We start from the raw sequence: 16761 nt of genomic DNA, 5'->3' as shown, positions 1-16761 counted from the left end.
ATATCAGTTCTAAAGTCTTATTATATCCAAAATATCCTGCTGTTGGGAAGTCGAGACGAGCTTGAAGAACACGTAAACGTGCTTCTCCTTTTGGAACATATAGGCGTCCTTCGAAATAGAGTAGATTGTTTTTGAATTCAAATTTAGAGGGATCATGAGATTTAGAAGAACTATTCTTGATATCATGAACAAAAGGGTTTGAAGACATACTTAACTGGACTTGCTTAAGAAAAGTTAAATCAACAGTCAATGTTGATTTTATTGCTCGAAGATAAAATTGCTCCGGCTTCAAGAGAACCGTTCTTTGTTGCTCAAAAGTTGCATCTCCTTCTTTTGGTGCAAGATAAGAACGTCTAGACAAGGCATCCGACAAACCTTGTTGTTTTTCTAGCCGATAAGTGATGATGAACTCGAATCTTGATAAAGACATGTTCCAACGAGCTTGGCGACAATTTAATACGCGTGTTGACATAAAATATTCGAGGTTCTTGTGATCCGTATACACGGTGACTGGACTGGAGGTGCCTTCTAGATAATGACGCCATTCTTGAAAAGAATCCACAATTGCAAGAAGTTCTTTGTCATGGATCTCATAATTGATTTCTGCTACTGAGAATTTTCTTGAATGAAAGGCTACTGGATGAAGTTTGTCATGTGTTTCCATTTGTGATAAAACCGCACCCAAAGCAAAGTCCGATGCATCTGTTTTCATAAAGAATGCTTTGAAAAAATCAACACGATACAAGATTGGTGCAGAAACAAACGTTGTCTTCAAAGATTCAAAAGCAACTTCCGCTTCTTGATTCCATTGGAGTTTGTCTTTACAAGTCAAATGTGTAAGGGGAGGTGCAACTCTAGAAAAGTCTTTGATGAAGATCCGATAGTAGTTGGCAAATCCCAAAAAACATTGGACATCTCTTACCGTTTTCGGGATCTTCCAGTCTATAATAGTTTGAACTTTCTTAGGATCCGTCATAAGTCCATCATTTGAAATGATGTAACCTAAGAAATCGACTTGAGTAGTGTCGAACACACTTATCTATCTTGGCATAGAGTCGTGCATCTCTTAATTTTTGTAACACATGACGAACATGAAGTTCATGTTCTTCTGGATTCTTAGAATAGATCAAGATGTTGTCTAAATAACAGACCACAAAATCATCCAAAAACTCTCGAAAAACATCATTCATTAGATGTTGAAAAGCTGCTGGTGCATTTGTAAGTCCAAAAGGCATGACGATGTATTCAAAATATCCATACCTAGTTTAAAACGCAGTCTTCCATTCATCTCCTTCTTTGATGCATACTAGATTGTATGCTCCCCGAAGATCTATTTTTGTATAGATCTTAGCTTGATTCAGCTGATCAAGAAGTCCAGATATTAAAGGTAGTGGATACCTGTTCTTGATTGTAATCTTGTTGAGTCCTTGATAATCAATACACATCCGCAATGATCCATCTTTTTTCTTCACAAATAGAATTGAAGCTCATGCCGGAGATTTAGAATGGCGTATGAAATTCTTGGCTAGATTTTCTTCAATATACTCCTTGAGTTCAGCCAACTCATTTTGTGATAAACTGTAGATTGATTCGAATGGCGGTTGTGCTTCTTCTTGAAGGTCAATTGAGCAATCATAGGGACGATGTTCCGGGAGTGTATCTCCATTTTTTTTTTCAAATACATCTTGAAATTCTTGATATTGGCTTGGAATGCTACTTGAAGTCTTTTCACCAGTAGAAACGAGTGTAGCATAAATAATATATGGCAATTCTTTCATAGCAGCATGCAAGAAAGCTTTTACACCTATAAATACGGGTTTAATTGAATTGGACTTATGACTCTCTACTTGATTAACTACATTGTTAGTTATACTTTTAGAGAAAGTAAGAGTTCGGGAAATCCAATCTATTTGAAGGTTGTATTTTTTTAACCACGATAAACCTAAAATGACTGGATTAGAGGGAGATCTAATGATATTAAATACTACAAAACTATTATGACCATTGATTATTACTTCTATAGGAAGGGTTTCATGAGTAATATCTCCAGAAGACAATGGACGACCATCTATGACTTCTACATGAACAGGTTTAGTTTTCTTTACTAAAGATATTTTATATCTTTTAGTAAATTCTTCATCTAAAAAACACGCTGAGGCTCTTGAATCTAACAAGGCAAAGACTTTGTAATGTTTAGGTCCTAAAATTACATTTAATGTAAAACAAGGAGAGGGTTCTGAGGAGAGAATAGGACCTTTACTAGATGTTGTGCAAGGTTCCAGCCGCACAGTCCCTATTGTAGCTGGACAAACTCGTTTTCTGACATATTGTCTTCTTTCACAGCCATACTCCTCATTTTGTAATTGCGTCATTTTTTTGGACAATGTTGAGCAGTGTGCTTTGGTTCTCCACAATATAAACATAATCCTTCTTGACGACGACGAGTCTTTTCTTGCTCAGTAAGAGGTTTGAAACGTACTGCATCAATTTGCATGTCCTCTACTTCCGAATGTATGTATTGAAGAGGTGTTGGTGTTGCCATTGAATTATAGTAACGTTGAGGTCCACTTATACGGTTCTTAGATCGAAATTCAAAAAGGTGATTGTCGCACTTCACAGCAAAGTCAATTGCTTGACTCAATGTTTGAGGATCAGGTAAGTTGAGCATTAATTTTTTTACCTCATATTGTAATCCATAGAAAAATTGACTAATAAGTGCAGCATCATCCCACTTGATATCAATTGCAAGTTGTCAAAATTATGAAGCGTACAATGTTACTAATCGATTACCTTATCGTATAATATGGATCTTATTGGTTGCAATACAAATTGCATCATGTTCTCCATACATGGATCGAAACTCCGTCAAAAAAGCTTCTAGATTATCCAATATTGAATCTCGTCATTTAAGAAAAGATAAAAACCATGATAGTGCTAAACGTGAAAGAAGCGTACCAATGAATCTAACTTACGATCCTGGAGTTGGATAGCTTCGAGGTTGAAGTTCAATCACAAGTTGCTCTTGATTGATAAATCCTCGAAACTTGAATCTGGTGCCATCAAACTTCTCGGGTAGGGCATTTCTTGGTTCTCTAACACTGGAAGGGCGTTCCACCATAGGAGAAAGGACATGGTTTGGTGCAGATGTTGAAGCAGCTCCAACCATTTCTATATCTTCACTTCCTGCCAATCTTGTTGCTCCTTGGGATGGTAAATTGAGTTGATGCATTGCAAGCATTAACTCTCTCAATTGCTCTTGCATTTGTGCCATTGCACTCTTCATTTCAACAAGTTCTACCATGATAACACTTAGAAAAGAGAAGATGTCTAATATCGCTCAAGACAAATAGAAGAGAGGACTTGAGAACAAAGAAAATACTAAGGATAATATCAGTTTAGAAGAGGGTAATCCGCAACTTCTAATATGCTTATGTATTATCAAGAAAAAGGGATAATCCACTCTTAATCAAGATTAGACAAAGCTCTAATATTGTAGGTGTACTCTTATCAATCTGTCAAAGACAAGAACTCGATGAAAAAATAATTCAGACAAGTGAGCCTTCACTCAAAGAGAGGTAACAAAATATATATAAACAAGGATATATATTGAAAGAGAAACTGGAATGGCTATTGCCAAAAGACAAGAAAACTAGAGACCCTTGAAACTAGACTAGAAGCAAGAAAGGAGTTGACAAGAGTGAAGAAGCCTTCACTCTTGTCTCTATATATACTATCTAACTAGGGGCTACGTGGCGATGTTCTATAGGACCTCCAATATGTGTTGACTTTGTAAGACACATGCCTTGGCTTACAAAGCAAGTTCTTCTACGTGTGGGCCACATAGTTAGCTTGATCTTCAAGTTAACAACATGTGTGGCACATGGCCAACTTGTTGACCACGTTTCTAATCCAAAAAGTCAATCAAAGACACCTATGAAGTCAAAGCAACGTCTATGAAGCTTCTAGGAAGCTTTTATATTAAATACTATAGAATTTACTTACTTTTACCTACTTTTACTTACTTCTACCTATTTATATATGTAATTATTAGCTTACATGATTATGTCTGTGATACTTCGATTAGAAAATATAAACTTTAATTTTTAAAAAAGATTTGATATTAATAGATAGTTAAATTTAAAATCATTGTCAAAAGAAATAAAAAAATTCACATCTTTGACAAATCTCAAAATATAAAATAGAAATAGGTTAATATTATTACTAAAATTATTAATATTTGAATTTTTAGTAGATCTTTATATGATAGATGTTCAAATTTAATATTATTGCCAATGAATTCAAACCCTTATATCTTAAGTATATGTGAAGTATATTTATATACATATATATAATTTGATTATAAACTAAAAAATTTAAAGTAGAGTAAAAACAATTGGGCCTATTCAAAAACAAAGTTAAGATTTGATTTTTATAAAATTAATCATAAAATTACTTATGTTAATATTAGAAAGTTGATTGTGTATGTAATATGATGAAGTTAGCTTTAAAATAATTTTAATTCTATAAGACTTGCAAGGATTAATATTTTATAAAGATTTCTATAGAAAAATTATATTCAAGGTTTAGTTTTGAAGAATAATTTAAAGATAATAAAAAATATTATTAATTTTGATTTATTTATAAAATTAAAAATAAATAAATAAGTGATTTTTTAAATTTTATAGATACAAAAGAATGTTATATGTGTATTGAGTTATGTATTATTTTAGTAGTCTTATTGAAAGATATTTAATAATATATATGAAGAAGTATCTAAAGATGAAAATTTAATATTAATTAATACTTTCAAAATAACTAGAGATGTATATTGGATGAAGTTAAAAATAATAATAAGATACTAATAGAATATTTTAGAATCAAACTATATACTAAATTTGATTATAAGTCAATAATTAGATTAAGACATCTAAATGCTAATTTTTTTTACTAAACTTTGAATAAGAAGCTGAACAACATTAGTGAGTGTTTTATTACAATATCTATTGATTTATAAGTAAATTTAGTTAATTTTAAAAAAATTAAAGCTAATATAATAGTCTAATTAGAAAATATATCTTATTATAGTTTATTGATATGGATTTAGGATTTTATTAGATTTTTTAATGGTTTTTATGATTTAGAATTTATTATTTTTAAAATTTAAGATTATCAATAAAATTGATACTTTTTAGAAAGAATTATTTTAAGTACTTTATTTTTGGAAATTTAAGATAATTTTAGTATTATAGATTTTTTTTTCTACAGTCAAATACACAATTTATTTTCAATCAAAACTTCACCTAATACAATATCAATAAGTGATACCATTGTTTGAAGCAAATAGGCACAAATAAAGATTTTTTAAATACTATATTTGAATAAATATATAATAAGATAGTTCAAAATAAACTTGCTTCTTTTATTAAAACAAAACTATAGGATTTTTTGAGAAGTCTAATTCTCCACCAAAAGCTTAAACAATTAAAAACCATCAAATACATTTTACTTAAAATTATAAAGTAGATACTAATAAAGATCTTAAAAATTAATTTATGAAAGATTAAATTATTTTGAGCCATTTAAATTCTTTTGAGAAGTAGACTATATATTGGTTTATATCAACTGCAATATTTAGGAGACACTTTTATCTTAGTTCTTAAATAGATATTTATCTTGCTTGTTAAAAGTAGAAGCCTTTGTGAATCTTTGTTATGACAAGAATAATAAATTTTAAAGACTTAGATTGGCAAAGCCTCCAATCTTTGATAATTCATATAATGCTACATTTTGAGATTTGAAAAAATACTACTTTTAATATATAGAGCGATTTGAATTTATTTTTTGAATATCTCAATATCTAATTTAAACATCTTATTTACTTTCGATCCATATTTGAATCTAATAAAGATAAAAAAATATTGATATTTGTTAATAAAGACACCATCTTAGTTAAATCATACTTCAAAGTCATTTTTAATTGTTTGACCTACAAAAATTAAGTTCTTAGTAATATTAGATATATAGAGAACTTCTTTTTATTAGATATTTTTGTTTGTAAAAAAAAAATTAATTATAATATAAATAAATCTATGTCTAAAATCACCATCTATACTTTTAAACCTAAAGTTTGATAATAGTTTCTAAAACCAAAAATACTAACTTGGTGCATCATGTTATTAAAACAACTAGAATGATAAGCCATTCATTATATGTCCAATCATTTGTATAGTAATAGATATCTTAACCAATATTTAATTTATACAGGAAATATTTTTTATTTAAGTTTATTGAAAGAGCTTACCAGCTTGAATGTGATCTTAAACCTAAATCTTAAAATTTAATATTTCTTTTTTAAATGAATATTTAATTCGTAATAATTTAAAAAATTAAATGTAAAATAGAAGCACCTTTGGGCTTTTATAATGGTTAGCACCTTTAAAATCTAATCTATAATTAATATCTTAATTTCTTTTAATAAACAACTCATAATCTTGAATAGCAAAACTAGTACAAATACCTTGTAGATGCATTTCTTCAAGTACTAACATGAAAATTAGTATTTGGAAAGATTTAAAATTCTAATTTTTTATAATATCAAACATACTTGTAGTCAATTAACATAATTATTTTACAAATTGGAACTTCTAAGGTTTTTCTAATTCTTTTCTTGCTTTAATATCTTCAAATTATAAAAAGAATAAAAATAAAACATTCATAAGAGAATAAGAAATCAAAATTTACACACAAGAGTCATAGTAAGTCATCAATCTTATTTTTAAAATCCCAGTAATATATCTTATTTGTTAAAATCATCAAAGATAATATGTTAATATTGTTAAAATAATTTTAAAAATATTAAATTAAGATTTAGATAGTTTTTCAAATAATAGATTTCTTATAAGATTTTTTTAAAAATTAAATGGATTCTTAATAATTCTTTGTATCAAATATTTTGATTAATCAAGTATATTTTTATGTTCTATATATATATATATATATATATATATATATATATATATATATATATTGTTTAATTATTAAAACTAACATCTAAAATTATCTTTGTTATTTAAATTTTACATATTAAAAATTTGTACACAATAGTTAGTAGGTATGAGCATAAAGAAGAAAATTATAATTTTTATAATAATTTAAATATAAAAAATAAGATTATTTGTTGATTTAAATTAATTTTGTGGCTATAATAAATTATCAAGGTAATAAGACTAAATGGTCTTAACTAATTACATGAATCTTTAAAATATTAGAAGATTTATAAAATTAAATTAGAAGTTTATTTTAAACTTTGAAAATACTTCTTTTAAATTTTGTTAATAAAATATAATATGACAAATAGCTAGTAGAAAATTAGATTTTTTTAATTAATTTGTATGTTTGGTTTCTTTCAAATGTTGAAATTATATTAAAAACTTAAATTTTTTTAATATACTTATCTAAATTGGAAACAAAATTGTTATCAATAATATCTTTGAATTTGTTTTCTTTAATTTTGACTAAAATTTCATAGTTAGTTTGAAATACAAGTCTTCTACTTGTATACATATTTGTAGCTTGAGCTAATATATAGATATCTATTTATTATTAAAATTCTAAATATTTCTATTTTTCTATATTCTAATACCATATTATCCTTGTCTTTTAAAATCTTTCAATTGGATTGTACAAATAATATAAAACTTGACATATATATGCCACACAATTATTAAAGTTTTATTGTAGATAATATATAAAATACAAAAATCAAATCTAAATCCAATCTTTAATTTTAGTATCTTTCAATAAATATCATAAAAAACCCTAACTTATAAAAAACCTCTTTTAAGGTTGTTCTAAAACAAAATAAGCAAACAATTTTTTTCTAAAAGTAAAATAAACTTCCTTTGTGATTTGACTTGTTTATGTCAATAAGATCTTCTATTTTTGCTTTAGACCTATGTTTAGTGCTTTGAAATCAAGTTAACATTGCATCAAGAATGGCCAACTTTCCACTATTAATTCTATTATTCTTTTTGCACAATCCAATCTCAAATTCTATCATAAAGCATACTATTCTATTCTCCAACCTATTTACATTACTTTGATCAAATTAAGGCCCTACTAAGGTAATAATATTCTTTTGCCATACCATATAATCTAAAACTAAAATAAAAGATAATTACATATAATATCTAAATTGTTAAGATATAATTAAAATAAATAGAATTAAATATTAATAAATATAAATCTTTGTATAAAAGTCTTTACTGTATATTTTAAATCGCTATTAAGCCACAACTAATAATATCATTATTGCTTTTATTTATGTTTTTGCTACATAGCTATTTTATAATATGATAGTATACAATATATAATATAGTAATATTACAATATATAAGCATGTACAAATTCTAACAATTCAAAGATAGAAGCATAAAATTGCGAAGGCTTTGAAAGAAGGGCAATGAAAGTGTGGAAGAAGCAAAGCTCTTAGAGTGTACTTAAAATCCTCAGGACATAGATGAAAAAAAGATAATAATTTCTTTTCTAAAAAAAGACAATAATCCTTCACGAAATGAATCGGTAGCTTGAGCCTAGGCACATTGAAAGCACGAAGTCTTTCCGAAAGTGTACAGAATGCAGAGAGCTTGATTAAGGATCGATGTGGGTGGTAGTTGAAGATGGCATTGCTTTTGCAGTTGTAGCAATCCACGCATGTGATATGTCACGGCTATCTCCAGATGCAGCACCATTAAACACACACAGTTGTAGAGTCTAATCTGCAGAGAAATAAGATGAAGAATGATACATTAATCCGTGAAGTAGACCTGCTATACGATTAGAAGTTCACAGGTTTGCAAGAGGACAACACATACAAATGACTCCAGCTGCATCTCCAAATAGTTGCTAGAGATCAGAAAGCCACACCTCCGTCTCAGGCTAGAAAAGTTGGTACTTTCACTGATTTTGCAACCAAACTTTAATCCAGAGTTGTTTCATTTAGTTACTACGAGCTTGAACCTACTGGAGAATGGAAGAGATCATGAGGGTAATACTTTCAGCGTATTATGCCCACACCTTGTGAACAGGAACGCGTAATCATGTACGTTCCCCATTAATCATGACTACAGAAGAAAAAAAATGTCTTATCATCTCAGGTGAAGCAGGGCTTGGTAAATCAATCAAGTTCAAATGATTGTCTACGACAAATCTGCGAATGCTATAAACGAACAGTACTCTGGTCAGGCATTTCACCAATCAAAAATAGAGAATGTCTTCAATAAATGAAGTACGGATGGATGTGTTGAACTATGTATTCATGGCCAATGACCCCACTGTGCAGGTCGTTGTCTTGATATGAGCAAGACACATGAGCTTGCGAAATCAAAAGTAGGATTATCCAGTTCATCCGGGCCAAGTATACAGCGAACATTTGAAATTACTTGACCAGATGAATACTGTCTAGCAGGTTCCATTACAAATAACCCATTCCCATTAGCAGCCATAATAGTATCTGATGAGCCCCACACTTGCGTGATAGGGAGCTGAGCAGTATGGCAGTTTGACAGCGGCAGAGAATAAACATTCATGAGCTTTCCTTGCCGTATCGACCAGTGATTGAGTATGGACTGAGGTTGCATTACTGTTGTAGCTCCATCATCTAGAATTCTGGCTTTGTAGCTAATTGCACCAGAATAAACAGCATCCCCATCAGCGAAGATAGACTGCGTGTCCTCGTCGAGTGTGGGGAACTTCTTGCCAATGCCTGTTGGGACTCGAAAATCAAGGACGTTCACTGCGTCGTCGGTACAAAGTATCCCATCACTGTGATGCTCAGACGCGCTCAACCTGAACAAGGACAAAATTACTCGTGAGACCTCAGTCAAAACAGACCAATCACATGCAAAGCCCGCCATAGGGACATTTGGCATCAATGACACCAAAGTTCAGCTCTGTATGGTGAAATAATGAGAACACCAACATATAACAGATGACAACGAATTCGTTGTTGAAGAACCATTGACGAAGTGGCTAAGCAGCGAATGTCATGTTACCTCTGTCGCACGCCACCGCTGCACTCGGCATCAACGTTGTACACATGTAAGGCACGCATCTGCTTTTCAGGTAGATTAACAGTGTGAAGAAGCTGAGGTTTTAAGCTCTCAACGTCCCAGAAGCTGAGGCAATCGAGTCCTGTCAGAACAAGCTTGCCTGGACATAACAGAACGTAAATTCAGTTAGTGAACAAAAAGAATCAAGGAGCATGAGGGTTGTAGTCACTGAAAAAACTTCAGCATTACCAACGATTTTAGCTGGAGACTGATATAGGTTCAGCTTTATCTTCTGTGAAAAAAGGATGTACTGCACAAGGGCGGCAGTGTGAATCAATCATGCAAATATAATAAACAAACCCACTAACTGTCAAGATATTCAATTAGTCTTACTTTTGTTACGCCATTGCACGGGGCTACTGTACGCCATAGATGCCACAACCTTCTGTGTCTCCCAACGCATCACTGACTCGCCGTCCCGAATATCATACAAAGAGACAGCTGACAATCCACTGGCAACAGAGGCTAGGAGGGGTCCACATGGTCTATACCACCAAAGGGGTAGATCAACAGGCTTGCTCTCTACTTCCTCCACATCGTTCCGCTCCAGAGACATACATCTGTTAAATGCTTTCTTGGTAGCAGCGTTCCCGCTTAGTTTTGTCATATTCATAGCACCAGATCTGTCCAACCATTTCCTAAGTGCCATTTTCGATTCTGGACCACATGAATCTTTTAAAAATGGCGTTTCTTGATCAAAGCTCCTAGCTCTTCCTTTAGAATCTCTGGGAGGATTGGGCAACGAGGAAAGTTCACAGTGATAAGAAACAGTTTTTCGACTGTAAAAATCCCACGAACAAAAAGCAGAGTCTCTTGTCCCACCACCGGAAGCAGCAACAACAAATTTGCTAGAACGACCGTCAGTGCCAGGGGCTTGTACAATCCAGCAGTCTCCCCATCGACGAGATGTCAACGTACTTGGACAACTGTAAACAACCTTCTCCTACAATTCATGGAACAGGGCAACTTCTGTCAATAATCGCATGACCTATACAGACACTGTATGTCGTACCTTTGAACAACAATGAGTATTCTAAAATCCCCTTGGTCTGCCAACATAGAGCTTGACTTAATTGTACAATTACACATGAAAACGTACTAAATATCAATAAGGGAATCAACAATGAATCCTACCTCCATATTAGCAACATCGTGATAAGAGCAACTAGAGTCGTCGTGAGCAAGCAGTATGCCTTCACCCTTACACGCAAACCATCCTGCAATGGCAACCTTACTACCTACATTGAGAAGTTGTTTCTCAGGTATTTCACTCGACCCATCCTCTTCATTTCTGGCAACTGGACTCAACACAGCGAAGTCATCGTCTTCCTCATCTTCTACAACTACAGACTCATCACATCGCAAGTCGTTGATGGAGAAAGTATCATCGAAAACATCCCCGTCGAAGGACCTAACTGGTGTAGGCTGTCTCCTGTAATCCAATTTGGTAACTTGCCTAGAGAATTGACTACCATCTGACAATTTCAGATGGCTAATATCCGCGAATTCGCTCTCCGAATTCATACAAACGACTGATTGGAGATTTTCAGTAGGTTCCGCAACCGAGCTATGATTTGAAGGAGACAAATATTCACTTGATGATACGTCGCATGCCTCACCTGAATACCTATGTTTCTTATATGAAAGTACGCTCCCACCTGATGAACTGTTCTCTGAGAAAATGCAGAACACTCAAGTGAGAGGAAGAAAAAAACAAATCACTGACACCTCTAGTAAACAACTCATTTTTACAAGACTCTGCTTATGCATTACCTGTTCAATACATTATTTCAACTTTAGACTCAAGACCGAGGAATTAAAACTTGCAATTTGACAGTCCAGGGGCGCAGTATTACATTATCAGGGATATTCATTCCACTGTGACAGTTCACAGGTTTTAGAAGTACTTAGTGGGAGAGAAAAAATCTTCTATCCATAACCTAGAAAATACTTCTCTTCAAGGAATTAACAGCACATGCTGCGTGTGTTCAGAATCTGTTGCATGAGTCAACGTCACTAGAGGAGGCAATGACCTAAGAGTCCACCTATGGACTCTGAAAGAGATAAGAAAGGTTTTCGTTCTTTCAAAGACACATATAATACCTCAAATGACTTCCCAGCTTCTTCCCGGAAACATAGCTCACCATCAAGAGACGTCGGAAATGTCGTAGACATTACTTCTCCCTCATCACAAGCACAAACTTCGTCTTTGTCCCTTCCTCCAAACTCTGCCAACCTCATGCAGAGGAGCTCCCGATTATCATTCTCATTCAGTGTAGCCCGGCTCTCGGCAAGTCTATGGTGGAGGAATGACCCAGTCTTCACTGGCTTGAGGGCCTGAGAAGGGTATTTGCTGTAGCAGACCTCAAAAGTAGGCTGGATGTGACCGTGACACACTATTTCCAACCTAGAGTGGTTCAGCGCTGGACGCTCATGGACTCCGGACACCTTTGGCGAAGTAGCATTGCTAAGCTGTGACCCTAAAGTTTGCCTCTCGTGGAGTGGCTTTAGCCCGGCCTCCAAAGCTGGAGAGTCTTCGGAAAAGGGTTCAGAAGACAACCGTTGAGGTACGGGCTCGGAGGCTGTCACGTCGTAACGATGTTTGTTAGTGAGGGACTGCAGCGCCTTTTTGAAACCCTCTTGCTCCATGAGAATTCTCTCACGCAAACCATCGCTGTCATTACGGCCAGAGGAGATCCTTCCTGATAAGCGTGTGACTGTGCTCTGTATTGGTGAACCAGTCATGCACCTCTCTATATTCATGATTTTCGAATGAATATCTGTGAGCAAGCCTTTGGAGGAGATTGGGTTGCTGGCACCTAGAAGCTCCTTGGTTTCACGAAGCTCAGCAGCTATTTGGTTAACCCTCCCTTCCAGCATTGACAAGCGGCCGTGGAGGGAGCTCTGGATGCTACCAAATCCCTCGACTTCCTCCTCTTGCTCTACTACCTTCGAGGCGGACCTCACTGGGTTAGTGTATTTTTTGGAGGTAGTTCGAAAGACCGAGGAAGACTTGGCACACTTCCCGCTTGTGATAGACAAGGGAGACGCTTTAACCACAGGCTTATTCTCCACGAGGCGTCTCCTGTTGACTCCAGCCTGCGGGGGAGAGTTGGTAGACGCTACCTTGCTTAGTCCAGGCTTGATTGAAGTCCTTCCAGTCGATAAACCGCTCTTCGAAAGGGCTTCATCGCGATAAATGTGCAATGCTGCAGACCTCTTTGTGCTTGGAGCCAAATGGCTGGCACGCAATACAGGTGAGGCAACTCTCGCTAGGATGCTTTTCTCAGTGGTTGCTGTAGAACCTGGCCTTTTCAAATTCACGGAGGAAGCTCGAGGAGTAGAACGCTGCGACGAAGATTTCAGCTGTGAATGATTCTCGGCATCGCGCAATGCACCTCGAGCTCTCACCGCGACGGGTTTGTTGTCAAAATCCCAGCTCGCGCTTCGCTGCCTGTCGCTCATTCGGGTCCTGCTCAATCCTCGGCATCCCGCTTTCACGTCCTCCCCCTTCACAGCCATCCTCCTAGTGACGGCAGTTGGATGGACAGCTTCTTGGACACCCTTATTCGGCTCACCGCTAACACCCCTAATCTTCATTCTGCAGACCTGGAGTGTGCGTTCTCAACAGTAAACTTCACAAGTGCAGCAACATCCTTTGCAGCAACTGCATCACAATTTAAGCTGACATTGTCATTGCTGATAAGTTGATAGCCATAGGTTGCAACAAGTAATACATTACATGCAATGCTGCTCTTAGAAGAAACATCAGATCATGTTGATAGTAGTAAACCACTCGTGTCAACAATCGCGGCAGATCATCGTAATGAGTAGACAACAAACCATTGGCTGACCAGTACCAGAAGAAAAAATTGTAATATTGACAAAATCATATTCTACACCAAATTTCAAGTCTGGGCATAGAAGAGACTTCACTCACACTTGACGATGCAGTAGCCTCTGCATTCTGACCTCTAGATATTCGATACACTACGTGAAACGCTAAGCCCCAACTGAAGCATGTTGGAATTTAAATACAAACTGAGAAAGAGCACCGACTCACATGTCAACCAACTCACAGGGCCCAAAATTTTGAAATCAAATTTGATCGGTTAGTGAAAATACTGCAGTAAAAGTTGGGCCTAAATTGATCAACACGCTCCTGTAGGTTTGATACACCTTAAGACTTAGTATCACTCAGAATGTTCCAGCATATTCATGCGTCAAATTTATTGCATGGAGCAGATGATTTTCAATGCGGCGAAAACATTTATGTCGTAGCAGGATTGAAATGATAGTGCAAGTTGTGACTAAAAGGATTAATACATTGTTCGTGGTTTTTTCCTTGCTGTGGAGAAGCACACTTTGCCTGTGTGAGATGACGAAGGGCGTCATATTAAGATGGGTTGAACGAAAAGAGAAAAATAACCCACTTGTACAGGAATCAGAGCTAACATCATTTACTTTCACTTCACTGTTTTTAGGAGGAAACAAGAACAAGCTGATTAATGATCCACTCTCGAAGGTAAATCACCTGATACTGCTGGCTGTGTTCCGGATCCTGCACATCAACTTCATGAGCCACCAATTCAGAGTCCAGACGTGAGCAGATTCAACTATTATTCCGCACTACTAACCCCACAGCGTCTGCTAACCTGTTCATCTAATCCTCTCAACCCCACCTTTGTAGCTGTGTTAATCCCACTGCCTCCTCTCTTCCCATGTGTCCCTCTAATTTCTCATCTGAGTAACAGAACCCTCTCAGTCGACACATTTCGACAAGCTCTTCTCACTCATAATGTCCACACCGCATCGATATCACACAACCTGAAAACTCAAATGTAATCTCATACCATGCACCGATCTGTCAATTCTTTCGCCCTGTCCCACAAGATTTCATCAATATCACAGCTGGAAATATAAAAAAAGAAAAAAGGGCTTCCAGAATAACCCGTCAAACTCTTCGCTAAAAGCAGCCAAAAAGGCTAACATTCCCTTTCGGTAACCAATCACTCACGATGCAGAAATCCATCTGCATACAACAAACCCGAGCGAAACAGAACCACGCAGATTCCAGCACCAAAACTGAAACTCACTGCCACCAACATCTCTCCCCCTACCTCCCTGTTCTAATAGCAGTCACTTCCCAACACTCTCCAATTCCTTCACACACATGACCACCACTCAAACATGGGCTACCACACAAAACTGCGAAAACATTTTCAGTACCCGACCTGCACAATCCCCCTCCCCCTCCTTCCCCACTCGCTCATGCGTGCAACGAAAAGCAGGACCGGCACTCGCAATCCACACAACAGCACAAACTACATGTGAACCCCGGTCACTGACTCCAAATTCAAACTTCAAAAAACAAAAAAGGGCGGTCATTGGAACCGCGTTTTCAAATAAAACTCAACCTCGCTCAAACACACGGATCGATGCCTCACACTACTACTACTAATACTCAATCGACAACAACTCGATAACACTGCGCGAGGCTTCCTTCCTTCCCTTCCGTCTTCGATCGGAGCTCCATGGTCCATGAAAATCCCTTTCCAATGTAACTTGTCACCGAATTGTCATCGCTTGATTTCGGCACCTTATTGGTCACAAATTGGCGGGGCGGGACGGGGCCGGGCTGGGCTGGGCTGGGGCCAACAACGGGGCTCTCTCTCTCTCTCTCTCTCTCTCCAACCAACATGGCTGTCTCTCGCCCGCTCGCCCGCTCTGTTCATCTACAACCTGGTCAAACTTTCATTCGTTTGTGGCACGCACTTCCTCGATTCTGTTCATCCGTCTACGGATTCCGTTCCTGGTTACCAACTGTGTTGGATGGATTCTTGTATGATGGATGAAAGTATGTGAGGGATGAATAAATACAACTCTTGTTCTTTTTTGGGAGTGTTTTGCTTTTGACTCTCACACCCTGAATTCTTTTTCGAGACAGATGCCCACGAAGTTGAATATTGGATGTAAAGTGTGGCTTGAAATACCACAAAAAGCAACAACGCTCTTTTGTTGTGGGGATAAGCTTTTTTCTACACACCAATTGCTAGTCGATCAGCTTTACTATTCTTTTCACATGACAACCCCATGTTTGGGCTTTTAGCAAGCGTCTAAATCAAACCCCAATGATATGAACCATTGGAAAATGGCATTTTGTAGGTGGAGGAGGAAAAAAGAAACCTCCCCACCACCCCCCACCCCAAAAAAAGAGGAAAGCTGGCTGATGAAGCCACAAAGCAGGGATGAGAGAGCCCCCATGAATAAGTTAAGCTGGGAGCTCCCTTTCCTTGCAATTGAGAGATGATCCATGAATGTCATCAGTTCAAAAACCCTTCGCAACTTACGAGGTGGCACATTTATATTCATTTGTTGACGAAGCAGCCCAGTTCCTTTAATTGCAAGGGAGAACGATGAAGATCGTCATTGTTCAATATCCAGGCCCTTCCTGTGAGAGCTAAAAATGACCTAGAATTTGAAATTCAGGTTGCTTAGGAAGTTGAAGCCGGAATTGGGTGGGGTGGGTTTGTGGGTAATAACTGTGTCAGAGAGGAAGGAAGTGAGAGAGGGTGGGCAAGAGCCCTTCATTCATTTATTTTATTTTATTGCCAGAGTGTGTGCCAGAAAAGTGGCAAGTTGTGTGCACAGG

At 36.0% G+C, this 16761-nt stretch overlaps 1 protein-coding gene across 3 annotated transcripts; it reads right to left on the bottom strand.

The window, feature by feature from the left end:
• Positions 1–8932: 8932 nt before the first annotated feature.
• Positions 8933–15676, bottom strand: LOC112277522 (KIN14B-interacting protein At4g14310). Of its 3 annotated transcripts, none has more exons than XM_024509969.3 (7): positions 14644–15676; positions 14050–14150; positions 12254–13776; positions 11244–11782; positions 10443–11052; positions 10053–10209; positions 8933–9846 (listed from the first exon to the last, which is right to left on the bottom strand). In XM_024509969.3, the coding sequence occupies exons 3-7, from the start codon at positions 13707–13709 to the stop codon at positions 9315–9317; spliced, it is 3294 nt and encodes a 1097-aa protein (XP_024365737.1). In that variant the 5' UTR covers positions 13710–13776; positions 14050–14150; positions 14644–15676; the 3' UTR covers positions 8933–9314. The 3 variants fall into 3 exon arrangements, with proteins under 3 accessions (XP_024365737.1, XP_024365738.1, XP_024365736.1); XM_024509970.3 differs by lacking the exon at positions 14050–14150 and having other exon boundaries at positions 11244–11326; positions 11729–11782; XM_024509968.3 differs by lacking the exon at positions 14050–14150.
• Positions 15677–16761: the final 1085 nt, after the last annotated feature.

The sequence above is a fragment of the Physcomitrium patens genome, chromosome 25, assembly GCF_059467195.1.
Source record: "Physcomitrium patens ecotype Gransden chromosome 25, ASM5946719v1, whole genome shotgun sequence".
NCBI classification, from domain to species: domain Eukaryota; kingdom Viridiplantae; phylum Streptophyta; class Bryopsida; order Funariales; family Funariaceae; genus Physcomitrium; species Physcomitrium patens.
Note: the sequence above shows the minus strand (reverse complement) of the source record. Positions and strands in the feature narration are given on the sequence as shown.

Bases quoted from the DNA above. Each gene is read 5' to 3' on its own strand.
- LOC112277522 (XM_024509969.3), bottom strand. From the start codon at position 13,709: ATGAAGATTAGGGGTGTTAGCGGTGAGCCGAATAAGGGTGTCCAAGAA. The intron at 10,210-10,442 runs GTAAGACTAATT...TGTTATGTCCAG, and splicing joins CGTGCAATGGCGTAACAAAA to GCAAGCTTGTTCTGACAGGA. The intron at 9,847-10,052 runs GTAACATGACAT...GTCCTTGTTCAG, and splicing joins AGCGGTGGCGTGCGACAGAG to GTTGAGCGCGTCTGAGCATC.